We start from the raw sequence: 26,036 nt of genomic DNA on the forward strand, positions 1-26,036 counted from the left end.
TACTTGATGGATACTGATCAACCCACACACTGCAGACCACATAATTTCTCCTCATACATGGCTTCCACCCAACTATTATGTTTGTTTGATGTCTCCTCAGGTAATTGGTATGTGTTTGTCTGAGGTGGGGCCCCTGCTTTTTGTAGCTGCCGGAGGGGACATTTTATATCCCTCTAAATAAAACGGAATTTATAGCTTTGGACACTCCCTCCTTCCCGCTTTTAGACTGAAGCGATTTTGCATGCTGTTTTTTGGGGCATGATTAATTAGTGTTTATAGCACAATAGAGCTGTATGCCAAGTCTTGCTTACTGTTGTGTTGGGTTTGTCTTCTAGATTTTTTTTGAATCTTTACCTTGAAATAAAATCGTGAATGTAGACTTTTACAGTAATTTTGTGCTATAAAAATAAAGTTAAATGAATGGACTTTTTAGATGAGTTGGATCAGACCAAACGTTAAATGCTCACTCTAGCTGCAAATATTAACAGGGAAATGTTGAACCAAGATACTATGTTTGTAGTTTTTATTTGAGCATATGGTGGGACATTAAGCGAGGGTCCTCCCTTAGGAAATTTTAAGTGTCATAAACTTAACTTTATGAATTTCTTCACCAGTGTGTGCACGGAAAACAAAACACATAGTGGATTACAATGCAGTGATTCCCTCTGGTATTCTCCATCATTTTTAAGAGTAATTTTCAGCTTTTGGCGCGGATAATTTATGCTTAATATTTATATTTTGGGAGCAAATTGCTTAAGAACAAACACCTGCCTGCTCCAGAAGTATTCTTTGCTTAGTAATGTTATCGTGTTTTCCCTAAATAAACCATCTGCTTCCTTAATGTTTTACGGGGAGGAAGAGATTAGGACAAGTGCATGTTCTAATTGTTGGGTGGATGGGGCGAGGCTTGTCTTTTGGGTACAGCTGTGCTCGACAGCTACTAAAGTCTTTTAAAACAAGACTTTTCCACAAACAATACAAAAAAAATGAGCATGTTGTATTCCATATGGTCACACTTAAGCAGTAAAGATGAAGAACACAAGTCGTTACGATCGTGCACAAATCAACCTAAACCCCAAGAGCCAGCGACAGCCAGCTGCTCGCTCAGGGAGCCGGAGTTCCTCGAAACCCCCGAGAGGCAGTGGCTGGTGATCCCTCTTCACCGCCGGCCAAATCTCTCCCTTTCTCCCTCCCTTCCCTTATCTCTCCGCCCCCACCTTCCCTCTCTTCTTCACTCCCTCTGTGCCTGGAAGGACGTATGCGGATGGAGCAGAGTCGCGGCGTCTCCTGGAGCTGATCCAACCATCCCGTCTGAGGCGGTCGGTTTGTGCCCCCCGCCCGCGCTTCAGGTTTCTTGCACGGCGCACGGTGGAGAAACCAGACGGCCTTTCCCGCTCTGCGCCGTCGACCGGCAGAAAACAGCGTGCCAGGTAACGTGACGCACCACAAAAAAGAAGCTGGCACCTAACTGAACTTCTCTCCCAGTGTGCCATGTGCCCACGCTTCTGAAGTAGACTTTTACCTCTGCCCGGAGAAGCCATACGAGACTTCATAGGTTGATGTCGTCATCCCTTTTCTGGGTTTCATGTTGTTGTCACTACTGATGATGTAATTATTTTTTTTCAGTTGGATCTGCGTTCTGCTGCTGCTGCGTCGCACCTCTCGAAGTGAGAAGACTCGCTCTGCCAATGTGCGTCCCCAGCATCGCAAACTTGGATCGTCGCCTCTTTTCGCGGAAAGACTCATCTCCACCTCTGAAAACCTTTTGTCACTGCTGACTAACGATGTATTGACAAATTGTGTGACGCTGTATGGGTACTTTTTTTTATCCCCTAACTGGCTTTTACTAAACTGTCAGACGTCAACTTTTCCCTTGCGGATGAAGCTTTGCTTGCTCAGTCTATGTGAAAGTGCGTCGGGTATAACCGGAGTGCGCACACGTTTAATTCATCGCGGCGGGAGCATGGGATTTTAAACTACAGCATGTGGAGTCGTTCCTAAGGACCGCATCGCTGCTCTCCGTGGGTGTATGGAGAAGAGCAGCCTGAGAATGACAGGCGGAACCCGGGAGGCGCCGGTGAACATCTCTCCGGCGGTGGCGGCCAACGCAGAAGGCGAGGAGATCGAGGTTTTGGAAAGTACCGAAGTCATCCCAGTGGCTCCAGAAGAAGTAGGTCTACACAATGTGGCGTCAAGTGAACACATGACCCCTGTAACCTTTTGACATTTTCACAGTTACGAATTAGGACCTTCAGCTTCATTTTTCTTTGAGCGAAGTTAAACACAGTCCCTCTAAAATTAATTTCAGAAAGCCATTTGTCCATAATTCAGTGGCACAACTGACAAAAACAAGCGTTTTACAAGGACACGAGATGGAATTTAAAATACTGTTTATTCTTTTGAGAGCCGAGGTAGTAAAAGCACCCAGCACTTTGCTTCATCTTTTCCAAAGACACACGCACACAGCATACTACCTTTTACACATAACGAGGCACACTTTTGGTACCTTGTTATCTTTTGCTGCGGCTCATTGACCGTAATGATCAGATAATAGCTGCATGTGATCACAAGACTGCAATTATGGCAAATGCGCATAGTGAAGCCCTTTTGGCCGAGATTCATCATTATCAAACAGGTGCTTCCCTCCTGTCTGGTACCTGTTTCTGAGTTTTTTTTTCTTCCCATCTATTTCTCTTATTCATTGCTTCACATGCTCTATCTTTTTCTCTTTTTACTTGTCTCAGCAATGGAAGTCTCTGTTTGACAAGGTATGTATCACAACCTTTAGTCCTTTAGGCTTGACTTTTCATATGCATGTTTCACTCATTGTGGAACTGTGTTGTCTCTGAAGGTGCTCATCTGTGTGTGAACTGTTGGTGACCTATGTCTTAATCTTTATTATCCGCTCCAAGCAACACAGATATATTAATCTGTTAAAAACGGCATTGTCTTGCTTAAAGGTCATGAAACATAGGAAAGATTTAGCAAGATCAGAATTGCTGAATTGCACCAGAGGCAACGATATTTAATATTAAAAACTCCATATTTAGTGCGCTTTAGTGTGAATTGCCCATGGATCATGACCTTATCATTGTAAATATGCTGTAACAGTGGCTTAATCACTAACAGAAGTGATTTAAACCTGCATTGGGGGATTTTGCAAACTGGTAAAGGAAATGACATACAAAAACAACAAAAAAAATTTAGATATTAGAAATATGATGCAAATATTTTCTGTTCAGCTATCACAAGTGCTTACTTAATACTTTTTATAGTTTCAAAATACTGCTAAACTTTGATCAGTTCCACAAAAAAGTAGCATCAGAGTTTCATGGGGTTAATTGACTTGAATCCTGAGTCTTTTTTCCCTCCAGTCCCAGTTTATGAATTAGGATGAGTCGATAAATATATTTTCAGATCAAAATCTTGCCTAGTGCAGCTTTAAATCCTTCGCCCGCTGGGTATGACGGCATAACGTGTAACCAGGTCGAATCGCTGTCAAACCAAACTCGTGGAGAAGTGGGGGCTGTGGTGGGTGTGTCATTAACTGATATCGGCCCCAGTAATACAATTAGGATGATACACAATCCTGGATGGATTGATCTGTGAGTCAGGGCAGTCTTGTAAGAAACACATGCCACCATGCACACACACATGCACAGACACACACAACCGAGAAACCCCAGGAGAAGAGAAACAGCGACTGGCTGATCATGCAAGCAGCAGGTCTGACAGGACTGACAGACGGCAAACGAGCCCCCCTCTATCACGCAAACACACGCACACTTATGCCCACACAGCTTGCAGTGTGTGCGACTACTGCATCACCTGCTCGGCATAGGGCCCCCCACTTTCTCATGTGGGGAATTGTGTGCATATTTATGTGTGTGTCTGTGTGCGCGCGTGAGTGCAGTGGTCAGCTGGGATTTTTAGGGTTGAGACTGAGGCTCGTGTCAGCCTCACTTTTAAGGGGGCGACAGAGGTCCCGTGGGATTATGGTGTGTGTGTGTAAGTGATGGCGCATATTCTGTGGACAGGCATTAAGTGGGCCTCTCAAGCCGCTGTCTCTATGTGTGCTGCACAGCTTGGAGTTTCCTCAAGTGGGCGTCGGTCAGAAAAAAGCAAATGGCAGGGTCTCTACTCACCGTGGTAGCAACAAATATCCTTTCACTCTTTCAGTCTCCTTTCCTTCTTGGTTCACACAATGAGTTGGTCCATTTGTCAAGGGGCTGACCTCGGGGACCCCCAGCTTCTGTGAAGCGACAAGAGAAATGATGGGCCACTGAAGACCAGGAAAAGAAGGCTTTTAATCCACCCTGGCAGCCCGTGTTACTGCATGTGGAACAAAAGATGAAAGCTACTGAAAAACAAAGAGCAAGATCCAAAGATTTATGAGTCTAATGTAAAGATACACATTTCAAAGTTCATCTGTATGTGTGGAAGTCTAGTTTCATGTGTTGGATACTTTATTTGGCAAATATAAGATGTGAATGAATAGAAATATGTATGGTTCAGCGATGTGGAACAAGAGAAGAGAGGGGTGTGACATGCAACAGGTCACCAAACAAGTTTTCAAAACAAAGAAAAGTCATGACTTAGTGGACTGACCGGTAAGAGGTCAATCAAGTACAGGTAACAAAGTCCTTTCTTCACGTTTATAACATATTATCATCGTATTTGAGGACAGCTGAGAACATTTGTCGATTTTAAACAAAAAAAAAAAAGAGCAGTTTTTCTTGGCTGACAGGTTGTATACATTTGTTTCTTTAAAAGATATCCCAGTATGTAAACTTGAAAATGTCTCACGAATGAAAATCTCACCTTCTAATAACTAGATGTTACAAATCAGCTAAAAATACAACGTCTAAAGTTGAGGACAATGATGCATCATTTCTGTTAATCAGTCCTGACACCTCTGTATGGTCTCGACAGCGCACATTTTATCCTGTCATCTCTCTCAGTGATGTTTGCACAGCAAAGAAACTACAGGATCATTTTCTCTCCTTCTTTTCAGCCTCACTCTTTGGCTTTGCTCCCAACTCTTTAAAGCAGTTTGAGCTGTGTAAAAAAAAAACCCCAACCCTTTGCCATCCTATCAATTTTACCAGCTCCCACGTGACTCTGTACATACAGCTATCATTTCTGGATTTCAGACCATTGGGGACAGGATTCAAAGTGCTGCGTTGCTCTGTTTCCCCCTCACTCCTTTCTCCACTCCCCGGAGAGGATTTTGTTGCTGTATAAGTGCTTTCTTTCTCTGCACACAGGAAGCAAGAGAGCAAACCTCAGAATGCTTTGATTCATGTTTCCCATCGCCTGAAACAAACATCGAGACTCAACACAGGCACAGGCGATATCTAATGAAGCAGAGGAGATGCTGTTAGCACGGACAGCAGCTGCACTGCCCTCGCTCTCCCTCATAATCAAAGTGTCCCAGCCTCTGTTTGTCCTCTAGACACACAAATCTAAAAAGGCTGCAGTCATTGTAGCGTGATTACACACAGCACATGTCATCAGAAGAAAAAGAAAGGGCCCTTTACAGATTCTTCTTTCTACCCTGACTGATTTGCACACTAAAGCTCAGATAATGTTGTTTCTTTCTTTTTTTTTGGACGATTTCTGTGGATTTATTTATTTATTTATTTATTTGATAAACCATATTAAGCATGTTTAAATCACACAGTAAAATGGAGGAAACACATTTGTTTTGTGCAGCCAGGGAAGGCACATCAGATGGCTTTTTATGTGTGACTGGGAGCACTAAAGATTTCTTTTTCATCCTGCTGGTTAAAAAAGGTGTCTAAAAAGCTTCTTTCTCCTTTAGCTGCCTTGACCTAGATGGTGATTTTCTCACAATCTTGATTGTGAAGAGCTACGTACACACAGCAAAGATTCAAAGTTATTATTTACCGGGGCTGGGACTATATCTGCATTTGCGATTGCTGATAGTAGAAGTCCCAAGATGTACTGATTGTGGCGTGGCGCAGCTCAAATGAGATGAAGCACCTGTAAAGGCAGGATATATACAAACCATAGATTGTCTTTCTCTTCTTTAGAAACCTCTCTTTAGATAACTCTCGACTGAAGACGCACAACAGGATTGTTTGTCAGTTCTCATAAATTGTCAGTGAATACTAATACATCTTTGATTCTGGGTGTGTGTGTGTTTGTTTATGTGCAATCCATAAGTGTGTCCACAGATGCCTTTGTGTTGACAGCATGCTCCCAATGCCACTTCGAAAATCCCCCAGGCATGCGCCCACAGGAGCTTAGTGATTAAACACTTTCACATGTCTGCATACTTTCCGTGAAAGTGTTTCCCTTTTAACTTCATGGTTGGTGGCAAAGAAAATCCCAAAACAACTGACTGGAGCCACATAAATCAATGTCTTATAGTTCTTTTAGGAAGGTTGTCTAGCTGGGGAGATGCAGTATATAGTACATGTAATTTCTTTTTATTCTTCCAGAAAATGGGAAGTAGATACAGTTATTTATCAAAACGTGAGGAAAAAACAAAGTTTGTTCAGTTCTAATGAGCTTGAAATCAGTATTTGGTATGACTGCCTTTATTCTTCATCACAGCCTGAACTCTTCTTATTTCTGGAAGTAGTCTTCAGGAACAGTTCTCCAGGCCTCCTGAAGGAGATTCAAAGCTCTTCTTTGGATGTTGGCTGCCTTTTTTCTTTCACATTTTCTGTAAAGATGATCCCGGAGAAGTCACAGCTCCGGGGAGGCCAATCAATGACTGATATTGTTCCATTGTGTGCTTTTCTGTCCAGGTATGTTTTTACTGCACTGGCAGTTCGTTTGGAATCATTGTGCCGAAAAATGAAGCCATTGCCAATCACACTGTTTACAGATGGTGTTGCATTTGGTCAAATCCGAATTCATAAATCCATCAATTTTCAAAAGATCCCCAACACCACTGTCTAAAATGAACGAGCCTTCACCGTGTTTTCCAGATGGCTATAGACTCTCACTGTTGGGCTTCTCTCCTGACCTCTGATTATTTGAACCAAAAATGTCAAATTTGGATTCATCACTCCATGAGACCTGTTACCAGTGATTTTTAGTCCAATTTGTGTGTCATTTGGCATCCCTCAGCCTTTTCTCCCTGTTTCACTTCCTTAAGAATGGATTCTTGACAGCCATCCTTCATTTGGGACCATTTCTGATGAGGCTTCAGTGAACCATAGATGATCAACTGAAGGGTCAACTCTAGCAAGGTCTTTGTTGGATTGTTATCATTATTTTTTTGTTGCTGTTTTTCTTTTGGCTGTGACTTGAAGATACTGCTCATCTTCTGTAGTGTCTTTTTTTCACCTTCACATGTCCAGTTTCCTCAAATTATTTAGTGACACGCAGCACACAAAAATATTGATCAATAGCTCTTCAATAATCATGTTTTTGGTGAAGAAAAAGTATACAATGATGTTATTTTTGGAATTTTAAAAAATAGATTCAGCTAAATAATTGGAACACATTTTGTGTTTTAGCGACATGCTGCAAATAACGAAATACCTAAATACACAGATAGAGATTGGTTCTTTGCTAAGTTGTCTGTTAAGTCTGGAAAAAAGGTTCATCCCTTGACTTAGGTTCCTTTTTTGTGCTTCAATGATTCACAGCTCAGTGTAAAGTGATTTAACAGTGAAAATGGCCAGGTATAGGGATTGGACTTGAACATAAGTAAAGAAGTGGATATGTCAAAAGAAAAACTTCAGGAAAGTGTGGTGAATTATTGCTCAGCAACAATAAAAATGACAAGCAAGTCTGACTACATGGTATCAAAATCCAAATAAATTAGACTGGCTCGATACTTTTGCACATCAGTGTATATTTTCCTGTAAACTGCTAGTTAGTGCCTCCTTCCTCATGACCCGTATATTATAAAAGATGTCAAGCATGACCGATCGAGGGGAAACCACGAACTTTGTGAATGATGGGCGTAGCCTCCATGGCATCACATACTGGATTTGGGCTCTGGCTCAACGTTAATGTTTTGGCCGCCAATGCTGTCGTTTTTTTGGATGCCAGAACTTACCACATTTGGATGAGAGGGTGGAATTAAACTTGGTTAGTGAGCTGCATTCATAAATCGTATGGGTGCAATGCACAGACACACATATCTTATAATTAGTGTTAAGTAACATTCAAACACTAATTCTAGTATGCAGATAAAGAAGTTATCAAGCAAAAATCATAAAGGTGATATTTAGCAACTCTGTTGCCACTTAATCTGAAACAATGGACACCATAGGAAACAAGAATATCATGTTGTTTGAGTAAATGAGCGAATGGTCCACCACCCAGTTGACTGGCACTTAATGGAAAGCCAACTGGGAAGCCTCAGCTGCTATTAGCGGTGCATGCAGGGAGAGGATGTCTCGACACGCCCCGTCAGTTTTACTTACACTAAAAACAGAAGGAGGTTTAGACAATGAGATCATGAACAGCAGTGAGTGAATCTAGTGGTAGTTAGGTATTGTGTTTGAAGAGGGTAAAGCGTGCATCATTTCAAAGAATGGCACCCGCAGACTGTAAAGGATAAATCATAAGGACCTTTGCCGCTCCCCATTTTCAAGAAATCTGAGACTAGATCAGATGTTAGATGTTTGACCAAAATATTTCCAGGACAGGCGTTTTTTCCCTGTATTTGTACCTTTTATGTCCTTGATATCAATTAGCTTCTAATTGCTTTCTGTATATAAATTTATTTATTAGTGTTTCTCTCTTTTATCCACATTATTTTTAGTATCCTGATGTGTTTATGTGGCTAATTGCCTCTGACACATACACAGATGGCGAGGTCACAGTTTGCTGACCTGCTCATCCAACGGCACACATGTGATTGACACCAGCTGAGTCCTGGAGATGAGCCAACGACAAACACTTTTTGAAGTGTGTTGTCTCGATTCAGGATCCTGAAAGCAAAATACACTCCGCCTCATTTTTATTGCAAAGCGCCTGGCCTGCGCGGTGATGAAATAACAGAGAGAGCCTCAAACATTTTCATTGAAAGATTTAATCAGTGCTCATCTTTCCCCCACTCCTTTGCCGCTCCCCTGCTCAGCTCTAAATAGATTTCCTTAATGAAAGGCACAGTTCCAGTTGGCGGAGTGTGAAAACAGTTTCTGCTTTTATGCAGAGGTAAAAATAGCCGCCTTGTCTGTCGATCTGTAAATGAGAGATAGACGATGCACCGGTTTATTTGTAATTGGCTATAGTGTGCAAAACACAGCAGCGGCATGAATCCGAGGTGTCTCTTTTGATAGCTGAATGGCTCAGTAATTTGGCAACCTCCATATACTGTGTGTTTGTATGCATGTGCATCTAGTAGTTTTGTACACACCGGGCCTGAGAATGTAAATCCATTACTAGAAGTCAAGGGAGGGCAGTGAAGAAGGCGGGGTATGCCTATTGCCTTTTAGGACCAATGTCAGTGCGTACATTCTGAAGGGGCTTCTTCACAAATCATCCCTGACTGGTCTGCTTTCTACGTTCTCTTTCATCTCACTTATTACCTCTCTGTCTCTTGTCTCGTTCTTCTGAAATGCGATTTACCATCAGAGTTAAGTGGATGACACTGCAGATGTGACAAGGCTTCAGTCTCTGTCTGCTCATCAGTGCTTTTATTTAATCTCTTTCCATTAGCTCTGTTCACAGATCCACACATCACCATGCACTAGCTCGTCAATGATACAATAACAGCCCAAAAACTGAAGGGCTACAGACGAAAAACATCAAATCAGTGGCTGATAAAGGAGCCTGAGGTATTGTTTTCAGCAAGGCTACATATATTGTGATTGTGAGCCGAGTGCGTGTCTATGTCACTGCTGACACAGCTCACAATAAGCTATTTTTTGTCTGGAAGATCACGTTGTAGTCTCTCTAGCTGTGAGATTGTGAGAGTTGGCTGAAACTGGGTTCTAGTTTGTTCCTGAATGATGGCTTTTGTTGGTAACTTGTCATTTTTGCACTGTTTTTAACCATTAATGCGGTGGCATTTCTCAACACCACTTATCAATGGTTTAGTTAGCTCTGATGGTTAAAACAGAAGAGTTTAATTTTAAGAGAAAAGCTTGGTCCCGCTCTGTGCTGTATGTGCCAGCATGACATAAACTCTGGATCCTTTATTGCTCAATGTTACGCTTGTAGGCTGCCTGCAGTCAGCCCGCAGGCTCTGGCTTAAGCTACACAAAATGACTGTTTGATTGTTGTGGTCCTGTTAAGCCACTGGGCTTTGCATAGGGCAAAGCACATCCAGTGTGCTCCCGAAAGCCAGCTTAACCTGCAAACACGATTTATATGTGGAAAAAAAAAATCTTTTCATGTTGCAGCATGAAAAGAATTCTCCAAATTCTCCTTTTCTCCATATTTATTCATCATAACAAATCATAATAACAAGATCTACCTATCAGCCAATGTTCGGACATCAAACAAACACATTTGCTTACTTTGTTTAGTCTCAGGTATCCAGACTTGTTTTGTCCTCTCCTGCTTTACACAAGCATGTTTTGCTGTCATCTTTTATTTGTTTTTTGAGCAAAAGTGCCAAAAGGATTTGCTTTTTATAATTACCAAACAGAAATACAACCTTGAAAATTATAGAAGAAAATAGATAGATCTATCTTTTTCAAGACAGCCAATTAGCAGGCATGCTGCAAAAGGTTTTAGTGAGGAAAAAACAACCAAAGCTTATTTTCACCCATAAATAAAGCCAATCTAAGGTGTGAGATTTCAAAAGTTCTGTTTTTTAGGTTTGAAAACCAGATTTAAGGGCAATCGCAAAGGAAGCACTTTGCTCAATGTACATCGCTTTGTTGCTGACAACTGGTAGCTTCTAGGCTCGAGGTTGCTTTACACTTTATGGCCAAAAGTATTGGATTGCACCTCTTAATCTTTGAATTCAGGTGTTTTTGGTCCAGTTGTCATAGATATTTCATGATCAACTATAACTGATATTAATGCAGTGTGGAACATAGCATATATAAAAAAGATGGAGTCATCGAGTCAGGTTAACTCATGAATCATTATTCACTTTTACTAAACAGAAAGCACAACTCAAGTATCAACGCGCATAATAGACCATCAACAAGACATGCCAGTGCTCAGGAGAACAATTCCACTGAAAGAAATAGATCTCAGCTCAGCTGAGAAGTGGCCGATTTTATAAAGTCAAGAACAGGGTTTCCGAGTGAGGTATGTTGAGGTGCTTAGTATGTAAGAGTCATGAATGCTCTGCTGACTCAGTAACTGCAGCATTCCACATATCCTCTTTCATTAACATCAGCATAAAGACTGTGCACCAGGAGTTTCGTGGGATGGGTTACCTGTAGCCATGAGGCTGCTGTAGGTGTACAGTCCTTTACGATTGCTGGTAGTTATTTTCTATATCTCACTTTAAAGTTGAGAAAAGTTTAAAGCCCTGTCCACACAGGAACTCAGTTACATTCAATGACTTCAAGAGAGGATGGGCAAAATAACTGCAAAGTGGGCGGGTCCAATGTAAACTTTTCTCAATGTTGAGGCAAATGATTGAGAGCGCAGGATAGCACTCATTGACATATGACAAGGTAGTAAATAAATGAGAGGGTTACCTACAAGAATGTCCACTAGTGATCAACCATCAGCGACAAAGTGATGCTTGATGAGTGAATCCCACTCATCAAGTGGACGGGCTTAACTCAGGATCATCCACTTTGCGTTGCCTACAGTTGTTTCACCTGTTGTCGTTTAAAGTTGATCATGCATGGAGAAACAAATGTAATAAAATATACTTATTCTCTTATTTACTTTATATATGCGCTTACATTTGTATCGTTCAAGACACTAAGTGTGAACCATTTTGTCCAAACCAATCAGATGTAGAGATGTTCCAAAGTCACAAATGTAAGATGGCAAAAACTCATTTAGATAAGAGGATACATTTGAACACTCAATATTCACTTTTTCTTTGTAGGTATTGATGATATACAATATGAGTTACAGAAGTAGTCACATGAAGAAATTAAAAGCTGTAAAAATCATGCTCATTCTTCCACAGATGACAGCTAGTTTACTTTCTTCGTCTATTTAACGTACCAGTGCAGGATCACTGTTTAACAGAGTTTCATTGTTGCAGGTCATCACTATGATCCTCCAGGGGATCAAAGACACATTGCAGGTCCATTCATTCCTCATTGTATCAACAGGTCTTCCCACAGGTTGCAGAGCTGTTGACAGATCTGGTCATGACCCATTACACATTACAGCAACTAGCAGCTGTGTGCGTGTGTGTTTACATGTGTGGCACACTTGTAAGCTTAGCAGTTCTTGAAACTTGTGGCACATGAAATACCAAATGACTCCCTTTTTCTCAGTTTATAGATGTTGTGTGGATGTTCCCCCCAGTGAGATATCAAGAAAACCACAATTTTAGGACACATTCCTATGCCATAGGCCATGCAGGTCCACAATGAAGCCTTGCAGGTGTGGTGTTGACACAGGTACAATAACCCTGTGTTTGCTGTGTATACCTGTCTGTGTGTTTCAGTGCTCTGATTTCTGCCTCTTCAGTCAAGCACTTCCCATTAAGGAATGTTTCTGACTGAGTGTTCAGCTGAGCCAACTCTTTCATTCCCCTCTCTTCTCCCAGTAGAAGAAGCGTTTAGTGCTCACTAAGACAGATGGCACATTGACAACCACCTCAAACGAAAGCTGACAACTGCTACCGCAGATGTTTAGGCCCATGTGCTGGATTCATAATGCTGGCTGTATTTGCTGAGTTTGAACTCTAAATTGTTTGTTGGCTTTCAGATCACTTTGTCTCACTATGTGCTCAGCTGTCCGTGAAGCGCTGTTCTAACAAAGTGCTTCTCCAGCGACTCCTTGTTTATTCCCACACCTCCTTGTCTCTCCGGAGAGTTTGCAGTCATGACAGACTGTTGTGCAGACAAGAGGAAAAATGCATAATTCAAAGGTAATGGCATTTTTTTCTTTTTTGCTGCTTTTTTTTTTTTACGCCCACAGTAAAACTTTAGGTGGTGAGCTCAGATCGCATTTTTCTGGATTTACTTCTCTAAATTTACTAAAACTTTTTTCTTAGTTTAGGGGCATTTTTCATCCATACGTTTGTCACAAAAACAGAACAGTACTGTGAGAAAAATCTGAATTTCTTGATTAAAGGTGTAATAGGTGCAATATGTTATTGAAACATGTCCAAAAATACATGGAAATATAGCACATAAGGCAAAAGCAGAGTTTGTTCAATTCTAATAGGCTTGAAAGTCAATATTTGGTATGAAAATCTTTAGAAGCTTAGTGATTAAACACTTTCACATGTCTGCATACTTTCATGGAAAGTATGCTTTAAACATCATGGGTGGTGACATAGCTGAGAAGATAGATACATGTGCGTACGGTATACAGTACCTGACATTTCTTTATATTTTTTACAGGAAAATGGAAAGTAGATACAGTTATTTATTGAAATATCTGCACACATACATTAAAATATAGTATAGAAGGCAAAAACTAAGTTTGTTCAGTTCTAATGAGCTTGCAAGTTAATAATTGGTGTGACCACCTTTATTCTTCAGCGCAGCCTGAACTCTCTTTGTTTCTTTAAGTAGTCTTCAGGAGTAGTTCTCCAGGCTTCCTGAAGGACATTAAACGCTTTGGATGTTGGCCGATAGTGCTACCTATCCAGGTATGCTTTTACTGCTTTTGTTGAAAAATGAAGCTGTTGCCAATCAGAACGTTTCCAGATGATAATTCAGTAAATCAAAATCTGAAGACACTTTTCTATCTCCGTCTTTCCATCAGTTTTCACACCAACACCAGTCCCAATAACACTGTGTGAAATGCAGCTCCAAGCTGTAGACACTCACTGTTGTACCAGCTCTGAGGTCACGTGACTCTATTTGTCTCTTATATTTTTCACAAGTTCTGCTAAAGAAATGGGAACAAAGTTTGCCTTTATTTATCTATTTACCTATTTATCTTTTACAGGCTGTTAGCAGTAAAATGTGTACAGACACAATTTAAAACGGATTCTTTTCTATGTATAGACACATATAAGAAACATAAACACTGGAGCCAAGCAGCCAATGTCCAAAAACCCCTCCAAAACACATAAGACCTCCAGAAAGCCTGGAGAACTCTTCCTCAACACCACTTTAAAAATGAACAGAAAATGTGTCCATTCTCTCTTTTGTCTGTGCTCAGTGGCTTCTCTGGTTTGTGTTCACATGACAACTTTCCAGAAGCAGACTGTATATAACCCCCAAACTGGTGTCACTTTACTTAATAACGCACTTAGAAGAATATAAACAATTTACTTGACACGGTACAGGTGGGACTGTGGGCCTGGACGCTTCATTATAACTTTTTGCAGAGCAGTTGTTCTCTCTGCAGCCCTCACATCAGGTTCCTCTGTCTGCCACATCAAGATTGGTTAAATAAATTAGGCAGACAAGCGACTTCCCTCAGACTCGGTGCCTGCCCCAGTTTCAAGATCAGGAAGCTGGCTTCAAGAAAGGGAGAGAGATGTTTACTGTTTACTAATGTGGGTAATCATAGAGTCACGATTGATATGATAATATCATCACACATTACCCACAGTAACGATGGTATTGCACTGATTTTGTAGCAATTGATACATCGTGGCATCCAAGTAAATAAGTAAATAAGAAAATATTTTTAGCAGCTGCGTTTTGCTGTCAATGTGTGTGTGTGTGTGTGTGTGTGTTTGTGTGTGTGTGTGAGTGTGTGTGGGTGTGTGTGTGTGTGTGTGTGTGTGTGTGTGTGGGACTCCAGTAGGTCACATTAGTGGAGAATTCTCTGACTGCGTGTTTTATTAGAAATGTTGGTATTTGGTGACAGCACAATGATAATGGTGTCCCTAGAGAAAGTGATACGTGATACTGACACTTAGCCCCATCCTACTATTTCCTTACTGCTTTCTTATTTTATTTTTAAGTATACAAGTTTCCCTTGCATTTATTTATTGCCGTGTTTGATGTTATACCTATTACGTAATGTAATAACACATAGCTCACTGTAAAAGTAAGAAAATGCACATAGCTTCTGGGTCTAAAAAGTGTCGCTAATGGAGAAGTGCTAGGGTTGAAAAAATAAGTATAACTGTCTGGAGATCTTTAGGGAAGGCTTCGGCCTCTGTGCAGTAAACACAAGTTTCAAGTCATACTGAATACATGCAGCATATGTTTGTTTTGTAAATTAGGGTTTCCATTTGACCAATAAAACCCCAATAAAGGGTATGCCTTAGGGTGTCATCCGGGTGAATGGCGGTACTTTAAGATTATGCACATCAAGATGACGGTGATGAAAATGCTCAGCATGAGGTCTCTGGGATATCATCCACCAATGGATGACATCATAATGGCTTCGTCCATCTTTTGTATACAGTTTCGGAGTAAACCAGAGGAGCTTTGAATGTTGGCAGTTTTAGATTTCAAGAAGAAAGTCAAATTGAAGAAAATGCTTGTAACTTTGGATGGGTTTTATTCAAAAGTTTGAATATTGCAGATAAGAAAGGCAAAACTTTGGAGCTTTTCGTTGTATCTTGGACCAGGAGCTGTTGTGTCAGACTGTTTGTAAGAATGGATCACATCAGGAGAGAGGCTCTGTGAAAAGCTTCCTGATGTTTTTATGTGATTCATGACATCGGTGTTTCTTTGCAAAGCAATTACAATGAATATCAAAAAAGGTTACGAAAAAACTGAGATATGTTGAAATTGCATGGGTAGTAATAAAAGTGTACAAAGTGCATTTGGACTATCTTACACTAAAAGAAGGGAATAACTGGCTTTTTAATAGACTATTATGTAGTGATTTGAGTGTTTCTGCTGACTTTGAACTCTATATAACCTTAAAAAATGAAAAGAGGTTTTACACACTAAAACATAATTTTGTTAGAGAAAAAGTTGTTATGCGTCTGAGAGTAAACGTTAAATATTAGTGGGGTTATTAGAGATTTTGGAGCTTTTATGTTTTATATAAAAGCTCTTTTATATCAACATAACCGCTTGATTTGTTTGGGTGAGAGGATGGGTCAGTAACTCTCAGACATCCTGGGCCAGCCCGGCAGGCTCAGCAAATGTCCAAGGTGAGTGACAGTGCTTAGCTTTCACACAGATACCATCCTGTCTCCCCTGTGTCGTCTTACAGGGCATCGCTGCCAAAGCCTGCCAGCCGGGCCAAAGTGCTGAAGTGGCTAACAGTGCCAAGGGCAAAACCACATCACAGCGTGCAACACAAAATTAGACAAACAGGATCTGCAGCCATTGATTTGATGTTTACTGAATCCTAGCATCCTTTTGATTATTAGCATTGATACTGCTGACTGCTGCAGTGGCGTCTGTTCATAAAGGGGCAAATAAGATAAACACTGATTCATTCAGGTTATAAAACATAATCCAGACGTCCTGCATGTAATTTTGCAATAAAGGCCCATAGTAAAATACAGGGACATGAAATTAGGTCATAGATGGAGTTGTTCCCACTGATGATAAAAATTTCAGCAGTTTTTCAGCAGTGTTTACTATGAAGCATGAGCTTCAGAGAAGATACTTTGATTCCCTTTTTCTCATGGTTGGACAGGCGTAACTGTTTTTAGACAAAATATATTTTGTACTCCTCAAAGAGAATAGCCTGTGTTGTTCAGCACTGGGGACTGCAAAAACAAAATACCCCCATCCATAAATATTATTCAAAACTGTTGCCATAGTTTTGCAAAATTTTGGTCCAAAATTGGACCACGCAACAGGACAGGGATCCCAAGCACAACAACAATTCTACAACAGAATAGCTGAAAGGGAAAAGCATCAAGGAGCTGCGATGACTCAGTCAACGTCCAGACTTCAGCCTGTGGTTGGATCTTTTCATAAACAAATGATTGTAAATCTCCATGAATTAAAGCACCATTGTAAAGAACAGTGGACTGAACCTGTTATGCAGTTATGTGAGAGACCGATGAAGTCATGCAGAAAATGACTATTTCAACTTGTTGTTGCTAAAAGTGTTTCTACAAGCTATTGAACTATGGGGCGTACTTGCTTTTTCCACAGGGCTACAATGTCCTGGACCAACTGTATTTTTCACATGACGGTAAAATTAATGAATGACTGAACTTTGGCTATTAGACACACCCTGAATAAAAACCCGCCAGTCACGAACATAAAGGACTAATAAAGCTTACTGCATTCGATCCTAACATTTCCCTATCGGTGGAGAATTTACCAACACTGAGTCTTAGTGTGTTTTTTAATTTAATATCTGTTGAACTCACTGTAGGGAGCTAATTTTCAGCTTAGTAATTCTCATTTAAGGCAAATTGAGGACGGGAATTACTGCTGTGCTAAAAACTGGGAAATGTCATGGCTGATTATTATAACTGTTAGATGAAACACAATAAAATTACACTGTTAACCAAACAGTATTTAATATAGATTGGTCACATTATGTCACTGAATAGGGACTATAATTTGGCTGACTGAGATACAATCTCTCAAATAATTGTTAGCATGGGGGAACAGCATTAAACAGGCTTTTTATGTGTAAGGATACACAGTGGTCAGAGGTTGAGATAACAGAGGCTTTTCAAATAGATAATAGGCAACATAGAAAATTTCATATAGCTTTTACTATTGTAAATAGAGCTGAATTAACCTTCAATAATAGAAAACATGCAAAGAGCAGATATTTCTAGATATGGATTGAAAAGCTTTTAAAAGAAATAAATAGTATTGGTGGATCTTCAACGTTGCTTTTTTGTAGTTGTAATGTGTTTGTGTTCAGCTTACCTCACTAATTAGTCAGTGGAGCTAAAGTTAGCTCTGTTCCTGTAAAAAAATCAGAATTTGATATGTTGTAGTCAGAATGAATGTTACTCAGCTTTCAGCTTATTACTCTGTCCAGATTTGTTGCGATCACTTTTGTGCTGTGGGGCAGTAAAAACCTCATTTATTGCAATCTCAAAATCTTTTGTATATCCAATTGGTCTCGTAGTGCTGTCTTGAGTGCTGACACTAACCGTAAGGATAATATAAGAGGGAATTGCTGTAACCTGACATTAAGTGAGAGAAGATTCATTTCACAGCATTGATAATGGAAGATTCTCAGCCTGTAAATCCATCCCTAATCCTTTGCCAGCCCAGTGGGGTATTTGCGTTTTTATGTGGTTGTGTCACCTCCAAATGTGGCTGTAGTGATCACAGCGCATCCTTAATGCATTTTGGTGCAGTTGTTCTGTTTACTTGGAATCAGATCAAACAAACTGCATGTTAATGCTGAGTGTGAAAACAGGGCCTGTTCTGTGACAACACCGTCACCTTGTCTCCTCTGTTGCAGTGTTTAGTAGAAATCTTCTCAGAGTTACAGAAGCAGGTGGGGGTATTCTTATGGTCGTCACTGGGTTTGCTGAAGCCACATTTGCAGACATAGTGGCTCATCAGAGTGCCTGTCAGAGTCTGACACTGAAGTTGTCATTGTGATAACGCTTATCTCCTTCAGGGGAAAAACTGCCAAGGTTATGATAACTTACAGTTCAATTTCAGGTGGAACGAGAATCCATATTTATTATTTTTACAACAGTCTTTCTGAAATAAACTTCACTTTTTAATGAGGGATTTATGTGTGTGCAATCACATATGACATATAACAGACAGTCAACACAGGATTACATAAAGTGCAATGTGCAAAAATTGCAAAAAAAACAAAACAAAGACAGTGCAACCCCAGACAGAACAGAACAATGCAGGCACAAGACAGTGTGGACACAACAGAGCAAACATGTGCACACACAACAGTATGTGTGTGTGTGTGCTTGTGTACTCTAATGAAATCTGTGCATGGATCTTATTATTTTGACTCTTTCTTATTCTTCAGTGAGGATATTGTGGCAACATTGGTGATTCAACGACTGGGAACAGAAAAAGTGTCAAACTGACTCTTTTGCTTACTTTTCTTCAGAACTTTATGAAGATGCAAGAAAAGGTCAGGAGACAGTTTACTTAGTTTGGCACAAAAAAGCCCCCTAAAAAGTATATAGCTGGTCATAAGATCCATGAGATGAACAGGAAGAGATGAAGGTGTTAGATCAGGAAATTTGGTATGCCAAATATACAGCAACTATTTTGTTACTCAGTGAAAAGTGGGATCTCAAAATGCCAGTGATGTTGTATGTCTGCAATTTAAGCTGAAGCATCTTTATCAATCCGGTATGTGCAAAATGGAATTATGGAGCTGTTATTAATCATATCTGTTACCTAGCTAACTCTGATTTATAACGTATTTCAAACAGCTAACCAGATATAGTGTTTAGTGAAATATGCTCTTTTATTTTGGTACCTAAAGTCATTTTGTTTGTGTTCAAGCACCTGACTACAAATATAGACTGTATATAAATGATGGAAGTAGCCATCATTAGCCACTGTTTTCTGGATTTCCAATTTTAAAACTTCAACTTTTTTTTTTGCCATGTTGCTATTTTTAAGGGTCACGAGTAACATGTCACTCTGATTTCCTCAATGAAGACCCCTGTCATACAAGCCTACAGAGCGGCCGGAGAATAATGTGTATTCCCCAACTGGTTGGTGAGTGGTTGCTGATGGTTGCTTGCTGTTTTCCAGATGAAACCAGTCACAAAGGGGATGTTGTACCAAAAACTTCCTTGCAGTTGCTTTGGTCATTAGCAGATTGCCACTTTCACATGTAGCTTGCATGGACTGATCTGTGGATGGTCCCTGAGTTGAAATGAAACTTGTAAAAGTACAACAGAAGCCAGAAATATAAAAAGTTTGTCTTCAAAGTAAAAGTTGTCTTACAGCTGCAACCAAGATATTGGGGGCAGCTTTTTGAAGGCGAATTGTTTCTGTTTTCAGTTTGTGTTATGTGTTTCACAGAGCAGTTGCCATTTGTTTTCAGCCCAGTCACCATCTTCAACGCAAATCGTAGGCCACCATAGTCTTCTAATGACCGCAGGAAGAAGGTTTGCACTGCAGCACTATATCTCAGTTTCATCCAGAAACTGCTAGTAAGAATTCACATTTATCCTTAGTGACTAGCGGTTGCCAGAAAGTCTGAGGCCTAAGGCTAGCATGCATGTTTAGCAAGCTGCATCCATAAACTGCATGGTGCATCGCCACAAATATCTGCTATTTAGTGACGAGTAATGCACTAATAAAATACCTGAATTTTACTCACCTAAACTGCAACAAAGACTTCAATAATTCAGTTAAAAAGCTTCAAAGTCACTAGCATCACAAAGATAATCGAGACCTCTCATCCAGTGTAGGATATATTTTTAATGCCGTTGTTGAAGCTGAAGACTTTTTCACATCTGAACGGAGTCAATGGGGATCGACTTAGCTTTATGTGTTGCATTTTGTTTCTATTTGAAAATGTTAGTATGATTCTCAACTATTCTCAAATATTTACGTAAAAGGACAAAAAAACCTGAAAGAAGTCAGATATGGGGTTTTTTTTGGAAAAAATTATATAATAACCTACACTTCCTGTAAAAACTTGATTGTGAGGTCTTTGGTTGCTGTATGAATGCAACATAACTGCCTCACATCTTAAAACTCTTGAACTACTTTTTCTGTTTTTTGTTTTTTTGAAACTCGAGTAATGTGGGTTGAAAGAACTCCCTTCTTCTTCTGCCTTAAAAGGAAAGGGGAGTCGACCATGGAGAGAGTGGGGATTGTCTCTTGCTCGCTGATTTCTAAGGATTATGGGAATAGGATTATGAAGTTGAGGGTGCCCGAATGGGACTTTCCACTACTGCCAAGGATCAGGAGACAGCTAACTGGCTGGCTGCCTGATTGTAGCTGATTAATAAAAGCTCCTGCTTGCAGAGTGGCCCCCAAAGAGCAAATGAAGGGTTCTGTATACTGATGTAACATGTCCTTTTGCATGCAGTGTCTTTCTTCTATTAAGGGAGAAATTCTTGTTTAAAATTGACAGACAGTTTCAAAAGTCCCACCCGGCCCAGATGGCTACCTTGAAAATGTTTCTGAGAGCCAGATTAACTCCACCATCCTCACCCCCAGCCTCTCGCAGCTCACCCTTTCCCTCCTTTTCTTTCTGAGATTTAAAGAAAATAAGTCTGGGGCCTCCCCTTGGGGCAGCCCAAGCTCGGGTCCATTTGCCAGCTATTATAGATCATAAATCTCTGTGGTGAATGGAACCGCTGCCATCAGTGGTGCAGGGATTTGATTGTGTTTTGGGGAGAGCTGACCTGAGGGCAGGCCTGTAGCAAAAGAGAGGAATGAATGCGAGAGAAAGACAGCCTGGGGAATGGCTCATTAAACAAATGTTTCTCCCCACTTTTTGTTCCCCTTCTTATCCTGTGAGGAGCTGCTGAATGTGTTGAGCACTGAAGGGACGTTTGATAGAGGGTTTGGCCTGGCTATAATGAAGGGTTCTCACCTCGTTGTAAAGGGGAGGTTTGGGGAGAAAAGGTCACTAATCTCCATCTTTGTCTCAGCGCTGACCTGCCTGTGCCCTTTGCCTGAGTGACATGGATGCTCTGTTATAACTTTGTTGGTGTATGTGTGTGTTTGACATGAATTTTGACTTCTCCATGCCTCCTGGCAGATTAGCTCACATGTGTGTGTCTGTAAAAGTGACATTTGTGCTCTTGTGGTGTAAAAGCTTTCTTCCTGGTCATGTCTTGTCTTGCGTGTCCAGTTTGTGTCTTTGTTTGTGTCTTTAATTGTGTTTCCATACATGCTTTTCTCCAGTGTGAATGCTTTCACAAGCACAGACGGGAGGTAAAGTGTTTATTTGAACACATGTTAGACAGCCTGCTGAGGGCCATTCAGCTGTCTGCTACAATCCCCTCTGCTTCTGGAAATGCCCTGGGGGCAGTACAGCTCTCTCTCTCATTTCACCCATCTTTTAAACTATCAACCAGTCTGTCCCGCTCCATATTGCCTTCTGTCAGACAAAATCAAACCCCATCCATACTAATGCAGATAACTCTGAAAGCACATCTTTTTCTTACACCCACTCGTGGATGTCAAGGCTTAAATTTGAGTTTTTCCCAATTCTTTCTAGAATGCAGGCAATAGTATTTAAGGAGAAAATGTTGCAGTTTTTTGTTTTGCATGGATTAATGCCATTCTGTCAATGATGCACTTAGGATCTGCAAAAGTGTTTGTTGGCATGTAATGTATAATTTAATTAGCAATGTGCTTTTTGCTGCTATACCTTGTCCCCCTCCATAAGCTTGTTGCCACTGCTGCCAAAGTTCACATGACATTGGATACTCTAAACCCCATGTCAAAAATCACCTGTAGATATTCAAGCATACATCCAAGTCTACACATGCTCGTGACTAGAGATCAATATTGGTAAACCAGCTTTTACCATCAACGCAATTATAATATGTAACTCTGAATTCAGTGTTCAGTACTGTACGAATGTCACAATACCAGAAATTTAGTAGTTGGTATGAATACCGGAAGAACTGCAAGATTCTCGATACCCAGTTGAATGCCAAAACAAAACGATCATCCTGCGGACACAAACTCCTTTATTAAAAAGTCATTTTAAAACACAGACATGGTGGAAAAGTTTACAATTTTTAATTTATATTTTATTAACAAGACACAGAGTGAAAGGTTAAGATGGTTCCTGAGTAACGTTACATTTGCATTACATTAGCATAAGAGTTTAACGTTTGCTATTGTAAACACTTTGCTCAACAAAAGTTGAGCTTACAAGGCCAAGAAAGATCACATTTTGTTGCTGTGAGTTGAAACTTACTCAAACTGAATTATTTGAATAGGTCTTGGGTGCTTCGCTACATTGGAAGTACTTCCGCCCAACATCAATTGCATCTCGCCTTTGGTGAATCAATTGTGATCCCTTATTAAACCCAAACACCTGTTCAGCCCCGCCTCTGCGCTGCCCCGGGAGCTCACCGTGCCACCCCTCCTCTGCAGCGGGCCAGAGACCACATCCACGCCACAGTACTGTCATTGCAGACTCCGCCTTTTTTACCAATAATTTGGAGCAGAACCAATGTTGAAATCGCACTAGTCTTCTTCTTCTTCTGGATGCAAGGATAGACTAGACCACGTGTAGCTGTACGCTGCCTCCTTCAGTCCCAGAAGACTGGAACATACCTTTACCCATAGGTATGTACTGCCTCGATACATACCTATGGGTTGGGACAACTAATGGTACCACACATATCAGTTCAGGTGACATCCCTACAGCAGTGAAAGTTGAAAGCTGTAAAAAGTCTTACATGTGATTCGCAGAACGAACTAATAAGCTAAGGGGTGTTCTATTTAAGCCAGTTTCTGCTCCGTCTGCAGGCTGCTTTGTAATCCACCTCCACCCCAGCATCATGTGTCAGTGTCATCTTTGTTCTCATTGATGCAAGTTATGTTTTGTACTGAAGGGGTGATCCCAGAGCCATACATTTAAATTGGTTGTGATTGAGCTGTTTTAATTCATATAGTAAAATCTTTACAAAAACTAAACAAAACCTAAGCATGGTACATGAAAATCACAGAATCCAATCACAGAACTCTATTGAACCCATAGGAATAACAGTAGTAACACTCACCTATGGTTAGTTTATTGTCTCATTCACACTCTGTTTATCAAAGTTATTGCAACAGTTGGCTTCCATGGAGTAAGCTTCATCCAACAAGTAGCACCGCCGAACTTGGAGCTAATAAAATATAGAGCCTGAATGTAATGTCTCCCCATTCAGCATCTGTCAAAGAAAACTGCTGTTGATATTATGACTGCATCTTGTCACCCACAGACCAAAGTAGCTCTCTGCAACAGCTTTAAACCAGGAAGTAATGTGGTTTTAAACTTTACGGGTACATGGGCTTTGTGATTTAACAGTGCAATGAAGTGTGCATCTAAGGGTGTGTTAATGGATATTCAGGGACACACAGTTGGTATGCAGCCCTCTTTTGTGGCGCTCGGTGATAGATCTCAGCTGTCTGTGCAGTGAGCTGCTGTGATGTGTTGGGAATTAGCAGAGATGTCAATGGGACAGATACTCAGCATGCTGCTGGGTGATCAAGGGTATTGATACTGTGTTACCCAGAAACATTCAATTTAGATTAAGCTGCTCCAAGGTGCTTTATAGTTACATGGAAGTGAGTTTTCTTATTAAGATTATTTGCTTAAGGCAGAGTGCCTATGTTTTTTCTATTCGGTCTTACTTAGTGAAGCAGAATAAAGAGGATGCCAGTATTTACAGCAGTGAGTGGCTGCACAGAAAAGAGAGGTTGTACAATTTCACACCTTCAGCAGAAACTAATATTACAGTGTAGAGGTTTGCTTAGACCCACTGAACACAGGTTGCACAGCATAACAGCTCTACAGACACTATTAAAATCTAGAGAGTCCATAAAAATACAAAAAACTGTGGATTAAATATAGACAGAGACACTTTAAAAAAGCTACTTTAATACCACCGTAAACTTTGGAGGAATGAAACACCGATTATCATCTTATTACCATGAATAAACTGACTGAAATGATGTTTCTGACATTTTTCAGATATCTAGCCTGATCTAATGTTTCACTTGTATGTCTCAATCGTATCATAATGATACCATTAAGCAGATTTTTGCACCATTGCAATTGTAGAAAGGATAAATTTGCAATAAGCATCCCACTCAGGCAGGATTTCCTCCTCAGCCTTAAGTAGACGAGGATCTCTTAATAAACAGTGTCACCTGGGAACTGTACTTATTGTCATTAATGATAACTAAATGTGAAACCACTCCTGTAGTTTTGATCAGGGTTTACAGATGAATTAACTGTGAAGCTGTTTCCGTCTCAGTGTGTAGCTGTATGTTTATATGCTATCTCCATGCAGCACAGTAAGATGTCTACAGATTTAAAGTAATACCTTTGCGTCTGACACCTATCCATATACTCCATCTGTGTGTGCACACACACATGTACCCACTGAAGACATCTTCACGTGGATCAACGTTGCCTGGTTACCGGCCAGTTGGCAAGGGAACGGTGACAGCCCATGCTAATTTGTGATGGCCTGAGATGACTCTGTTCGTGCCTACGTGTCTGTGCGCGCGCGTGTGTATGTGTAAGATCAATGAAGGTTTCTAATCTGTCAAGTGAGACAGGTGACCCAGCAAGGCTTTGATTTGCCCAGACACAACAGCAGACTCTCTAAAATCAATTTATGTTATAGCAACAAAATGAGCAACTTACCTGACTTAACTCAAAAAATATATTTTGATACCGAAGTGGTCCTAAAAGAAGTAGCAGTGCATAATTCTGATCTTTTTTTAAAAGATTTTTTAATTAAAAGAATAAAATGAAGCAGTGTATTCTCACATATTCTTATTTGCATGCTTTTTGATACAGAAATATGTACTGTGTCAGAATTGTCTGTTTCATGGTGAAGTAGACAGAGTAAAAGAAGGCGAGCGGAGAGAGTATATTAGACTACGCGCAAGAAAAAGCAATTACCTGTGGACGGCTACGTGCACTTCCCATCACATAGAACAGGAAAGCAGTGGAGAGAGGAGAAATGAAGACAAAAGGGAGCGGAAGCTGTATCAGGAAAAAAAAGGAAAGGAAAAAGGAAAGAGTGGAGATACTGTGGCCGAAAGAGTCTGCAAGTCAGCTGTCTCTGTGAGAGCTGATAAGCCTAATCTGAGTGAATACAGTTTTGGAAGTAATGCCATGCATTTGAAATTTCGATTTTTTAGGGGGGCGGGGGGCTGATATTGAGACTTTGAGTTTGAATTACTAGGAGGAAGGGATGACATGTCCAGGTGCAACCAGCTGCTCCGCCGAGTGAACTTTAGCTTCAGTGCAGAAAGTTTTTCTATTTGGACTCTTTCTCGTCTTCTAAAAACATGAGAGTTTGTTCAATTTAATGCTTAAACTTAAAGATCAAGTGACTTCACTTTTACCATACACAGCTCTGCATTGTTCTTGTATTATTTGTCTGAGTATTTCTTTTAGAAAATGACCAAAATTGCTAAAAAAAAAACATCTGTCTAATGTATTGATGT

At 40.4% G+C, this 26,036-nt stretch overlaps 1 protein-coding gene across 2 annotated transcripts in view; it reads left to right on the top strand.

The window, feature by feature from the left end:
* rhbdl3 (rhomboid, veinlet-like 3 (Drosophila)) overlaps window positions 1-26,036 on the top strand; it is a 69,906-nt gene continuing 43,870 nt past the window's right edge. Inside the window, exons 1-3 of one of the 2 annotated variants that reach the window (XM_006787437.2) lie at window positions 1-1,430; window positions 1,627-2,170; window positions 2,745-2,768. In XM_006787437.2, the coding sequence (XP_006787500.1) occupies window positions 2,030-2,170; window positions 2,745-2,768 (165 nt within the window). In that variant the 5' untranslated portion in view covers window positions 1-1,430; window positions 1,627-2,029. The remainder of the gene's footprint in view (window positions 1,431-1,626; window positions 2,171-2,744; window positions 2,769-26,036) is intronic. The other variant, XM_006787438.2, reaches the window with a different exon arrangement.

This window comes from Neolamprologus brichardi, chromosome 6, assembly GCF_056152115.1.
Source record: "Neolamprologus brichardi isolate AB-2024 chromosome 6, ASM5615211v1, whole genome shotgun sequence".
Classification (NCBI taxonomy): Eukaryota; Metazoa; Chordata; class Actinopteri; order Cichliformes; family Cichlidae; genus Neolamprologus; species Neolamprologus brichardi.